Raw genomic sequence first — 5,693 nt, 5'->3', positions numbered from 1 at the left:
TGAATTATGTGAATAATGAAAATGTTATTGTTAAATACATAAAATTTGCACTACGCCAAAAATGACTTTTAACAGCGCATCTTAGACAGCGCTTTTAAAAGAAAGCGCTGTCTAAGGTTAAAATTAAAATAAAACACGGAAAATGTTCCAAAAAAATAATGAAAGCGCTGTCTAAGGGGGGGTCTTAGACAGCGCTTTCTAAAAGCGCTGTCTAAGACCCCCCCTTAGACAGCGCTTTTAGAAAGTGCTTTTAAATATAGACCTTAGACAGCGCTTTTGATAAAGCGCTGTCTAAAGTCTTTAAATTAAAAAAAAAATTAAAACCAAAAGCGCTGTCTAAAGTCTTTATTCCCTCCATGTCACGAAAAAAAGTTATTCCCTCCCAAATCCTAAAAATCCTACATTCTTCTCCCAAACCCTCAATCAGAGCTTGCTTCTCTTTCTCCCAAATCCACTCCCCCTTCTTCCAACCCTCAATCAGAGCTTGTTTATCCTGTGTGAAAGATTCTTCCCCTAAACCCCATTATATGTGCGAAAATGGGATCCGAAGCTATGGTTCCAGAATGGGCATCGGAGCCTTGCATAATGGGAATCGACGAAGCCGGAAGAGGTCCCGTTCTTGGTCCTATGGTCTATGGCTGTTTATACTGTCCTCTCTCCTACAAGAAAACCCTAGCTACTTTGAGTTTCGCCGGTACTTTCTCAATCAACTTCATTCTCTTTTTTTTCTGATTATTTTATAATCAATTAAATTGGCACCAATGATTGTTCAAACAGATTCTAAGACTCTGAAGGAAGAGAAGAGGGAGGAATTATTTGAAGCTTTGAAAGGCAACGATTCTATTGGATGGCACCAATGATTGTTCAAACAGATTTGTTGTATTTGTATAGGTTTTAGGGTTATCAGAAGTTGAAAATGGTGGAGAAGGGTGCAGGTGGTAGAAAAGAAGAGGTTGTTACCAGGGAGTACACAATCAACCTCCACAAGCGTCTCCATGGCTGGTATGTTTGTTTCAGATGAGTTTTTCATTGCAGATTTTGACTCATCACTTAATCATTTACTTCATGATTTAACTGTAACAATCCTTTTCAGTTTTGAATTATTTTGTTTTAATTAGGGTTTCAAATATTTTTAGATCCATTAGGGTTTTTGGTTTATATATCTATGGGTGTATCCTGTTGATTCGATGCTGGAGATTTAATCAATAGTAACTTTTACTTCTAGGTAGTACTGTATTATGATATACAAATTGCAACAGTGACTTGGAATGGAATGCACCTGAATTGATAAATCACTGTTTTTTGTCATATTGGTTTAGATTTAATCACCCTATTGGTTTCTTAACCTGCGAGGCATATCAAAATTGCAAACACATCCTCAATAATGTTTGTTTTGTCATTTTGAATCTCATTTTGAATCTCATTTTAAGTCATTTTGGTCCTCAACTGTGTTTTTAGTTGGTTAACTTATCCTATGATTACAAACAAACTGTAACTTATGATATATTTGTAGAGATTATAATGACACTGTCTCACACGTCTTGGACCATAAGTGCTGATATATGACAGAATGCATATTACTGCCAGTTACACCTTTTTTATAAACTAGTCAATTGGAAGTGTTCTTATTTATGTTTTGCTTTAAGTATCGACACTATTGTATGAAACCAATTTTTTGGTATGTGGAAATGTATCGTGTGGGACTAAATGTTGGGAGTTAGGAGTTCACTATGTTAGAGATAAGAGTGTTATGGTGGAGGACTGATCATTGAAGATAGGACCAGGAATACAATCTTTGAAGAGAAAGTTGTGCGCATTTCCATTCAATAAAAGAGAATAAAGTGTCATCTTAAGCGGTTTGGAGATATGTGCTGCAGAAGCATCAATAAGAGACATTTTTGTAGCAGATAAGAGACATATCATCTATGTCTCTCTAGGACTTCTTCACTATAGATTGTATGGCTTAGTCCCTATTCGTAAAAAGGACTAGTATGGTCCTATATTTGAGGTTCTTAGGGACTATTTTTTTAATTTTGGATTCTTGGGGACTAATGTGTCTTGCAGCAAAATGATTCAAATATGAACTTGGGAGTTTACTCCTCTCTTTTTGTGTAATATATAAACTTGCCTTTTCAGGCAATTTTTTTACATTTGTTCTATTGTTTTGGATACTTTCCTTTTGCATTTGAAGTTAATGGAACAGTGTTTAGTTTGCCTGTCTGAGAAATGCTTGATATTATGATGTTACTTGTTGGTACCTTTGTTGCAAGCTAATGTTTCATTAATTTTTACTACTGTTTTATATGTTTGTTTTGTGTGGAATACCGAGGAATGTTTAGCAGTTGGTTCCATAGCTGTTGTGGAGAATTATTGCTTTTAGTTTAACTCCATAGTTTTTTTCTTTATCTTTATTTAAACTTGTAAGGAAGAAGCAGTTCAGTTCAGGCTTATCGATTTTAGGCAAGTATGGAACAGTTTAACCAAGAATAACACTCATTTCTATTAATTGAAAATGAATAAAGTAAAGAGTTAGCATGTAAGATTCTTAGGACACAGGGATATGCCATTGTATATTAGATATAGGCTCTACTTGGAGGTTTGTTTGTTTTACCTGTTTTATTATTCATTAAAGCAAATATTTCATCTAACGAAAGTAGGACTACATATTTGAGTCCATCTTTAGATTAACAAATACTTCCAAAATGATCATATTGTTATCTTTTATTTTGGTTTCATGCTACTTGGAATACTACTTTAAAGTTCCTTCATTTTAAGATAGAAATCAGGACAGGGGAAACATTTTCACCCTTGAAAATTGTGTTTTGGTGTAACAGTTCTTTGGCAGATTTAAAAGGTTCGTCAAAGAGTTTCCCAAAGCATGAGACACGGCACCTTTCCGAACACAAGGTATGCAATATGCTTGAATAACATACACTTATCCTGCATTATAGTTTCAAAATATCATGCAAACCCTACTAATAAGCAGTTAGTTTTTGTTATTTGATTTTTGAACTGATTGGCAGATGTGCTAAGTTTAGTCCTGATGGAAGGTTTGTTGCCACCGGAAGTGCAGATACATCAATAAAGCTATTTGAGGTGCTGATTTATTATTTAGACTGAATGTATTGTTCTTTCTTGATACAATTTTCAAACTTATGTTTCAATTTATTTGGCAGGTTTCAAAGATCAAGCAGACGTTGCTCCCAGATGCAAAGGATGGTCCTGTGCGGTCTGTTCTAAAAACATATTATGACCATACACAAGTATATTTTCACTTTTCTACGTTCTGTTGAATTTTTCATGTGAAACTATTTATTATCGAAGATACACAGCATTTGAATATCAAAGTGCTAGCTTCTATTTGTCTGTGTTGTTGTGGAGTTTTTTCCCCTGTATTGTTACACTTGCTCTTATACTTATGAGTTTTGGAAGATTTTTTGTTTTGACATAATTCATTATGCTTTTACTTGGTGAATTGTAACCCTGATGAAATAATTCTTAGAAACTGTCTTCATATATCTGACTTTTCTTATATATATATATATATATATATATATATATATATATATATATATATATATATATATATATATATATATATATATATATATATATATATATATATATATATATATATATATATATATATATATATATATATATATAACAAAACTGCAGCCAATAAATGATCTGGATTTTCATCCGCAAGGTACTATCCTGGTTTCTGGAGCCAAAGATCAGACAATAAGGTATCATCTCTTGCAGTAATCTAACTTATTTAATTTTGGTTCTGCAATATGCATCTCATCCGTATTCTTTTTTCTCATTTCGGTCCTTTATATTTTGAAAGTGCTCTTAGAATTTGTCAGTTTAACACACTGGTCTAATATCCTTTAGGTTTTTTGATGTTTCAAAAGCCAATGCCAAGAGATCATACAGGCTTATCCAGGTAGTGCTTTTCTACATTTATATGCTAGCAACAAACGAGCAACAATAAGAATTAAGCATAAACTTTCATTTATGTTGAGTTTTGTCTTGCAGGACACACACAATGTTCGCTCTGTATCTTTTCACCCCTCAGGAGACTTTCTGTTGGCAGGTATTTATTTTTATCACACCTATCTACTTAATAATATGCTAATATTGTCTTTTTCCTTACAAAAATGGATTCAATCTCCATTTTTTGCATTCTTTTGTTTCATAATAGTATGCAATCTCCATTTATGCATTTTTGTCCCACCATTTAGTATCGGGTTGCTGTCAATACGTCAATACTTAGAGGTTCTATTCAAACATACTATTGTTCTATTCAAACAAAATATTATTATCAGTATTTTCTTAATATGTTGCTAATGCAATTATTTTATTATATATTATTCTTGTAGTGACATATGAAAATTATTTTAACTAAAATCAAATTAAAAGAAAAATAATAAATATTTGACTATATTTATTTAAAATAAAATAGAATAATAAATTTCAATATAAATTAACTATTCAGTCAAAAATTACCATTCTTAACTTAAAAGTAATATCAATTATAAAGACAAACTTTTAAATAAACCAAACATGTAAGAATAACTTTTGACTGACTCAGTCTTGATTCATTTTCATAAATAAAAACAAGAAAGCATAGTTTATAAGATTTACCCATTTACCACCTTTTGGAGTATACTAAACTTAATCAAACTATAAAAAAATTCAAATAGGTAAAAAAAAATTCAAATTTAATTTAGACTTTGAATAGTATAATAGTCATTGTTTTTAGTCTTAGTCAAAGCAAAATAAAAGACCAAGTTTTGTGTATGTCCTTTTATATGAATCTATCTAATCTAGAAAGTAGAAACAAACCAGACCAAAAACAAGACTTTCTCTAACAACTTTTTCATTTTACTTTTTCTATTTTTTATTCTCCTTTCAACGCAGCCACAACATTTTAATTTAATATTAAATTAAATTTATTTTATTTTTTTCATTTTTTATTTGTTATAAGTTGCATAATAATAACACTAGCCACCTTGCTTTGAATAACTCTTCTCCTTGTTATATTCATCGCAAGAATTTCTGCAACAAAAGTTATTAAAGGTTAGAGTTTCGTTAATTTGTTTATTGTTTTGCGTTTATAACGGTTGAAGCATGAACCACCAATCATTAAGGTTTAATCATGTGTGTGTGTTTTTTTTAATTAACTTTGTTGTCATGTTATGTGTTTTCTATGCGTGTTTTTTCTGTTAAAATTTTCAATTATTATTATGAAAACGTTTGAATTTTCGGTTTTATTTTATGGTGTTTGATGAAACTGAAGGTTTATGGTGTTTGATGAAACTGAAGGTTCTGGTCTATGTCTACGTTTGAATGTGGTTTAAAACAAAAGCTTCAAAAATTTTCGTATACCTTAGACAGCGCTTTTTGAAAAGCGCTGTCTAAGGTATACCTAAAAAAAATTAAAATAGGAGGGTCTTAGAAAGCGCTTTTGGCCAAAGCGCTGTCTAAGGGGGTGGGGCTTAGACAGCGCTTTGGCCAAAAGCGCTTTCTAAGACCCTCCTATTTTAATTTTTTTAGGTATACCTTAGACAGCGCTTTTCAAAAAGCGCTGTCTAAGCCCCCCCCCCCCCTTAGACAGCGCTTTTCAAAAGCGCTGCGCTTTTCAAAAGCGCTGTCTAAGGTATACCTAAAAAATTTAAAATAAGAGG

At 31.9% G+C, this 5,693-nt stretch overlaps 1 protein-coding gene across 1 annotated transcript; it reads left to right on the top strand.

Moving 5' to 3' along the window:
* The first annotated feature begins 415 nt into the window (after positions 1–415).
* On the top strand, positions 416–5,355 carry LOC127115039 (cleavage stimulation factor subunit 50). Its single transcript, XM_051046717.1, has 9 exons — positions 416–694; positions 778–1,002; positions 2,835–2,907; positions 3,024–3,096; positions 3,177–3,263; positions 3,679–3,749; positions 3,898–3,949; positions 4,042–4,099; positions 5,306–5,355. The coding sequence occupies exons 3-9, from the start codon at positions 2,879–2,881 to the stop codon at positions 5,353–5,355; spliced, it is 420 nt and encodes a 139-aa protein (XP_050902674.1). The 5' UTR covers positions 416–694; positions 778–1,002; positions 2,835–2,878.
* The last annotated feature ends 338 nt before the right edge of the window (positions 5,356–5,693 follow it).

The sequence above is a fragment of the Lathyrus oleraceus genome, unplaced genomic scaffold (genome assembly GCF_024323335.1).
Source record: "Lathyrus oleraceus cultivar Zhongwan6 unplaced genomic scaffold, CAAS_Psat_ZW6_1.0 chrUn0876, whole genome shotgun sequence".
In the NCBI taxonomy this organism is placed as follows: domain Eukaryota; kingdom Viridiplantae; phylum Streptophyta; class Magnoliopsida; order Fabales; family Fabaceae; genus Lathyrus; species Lathyrus oleraceus.
Note: the sequence above shows the minus strand (reverse complement) of the source record. Positions and strands in the feature narration are given on the sequence as shown.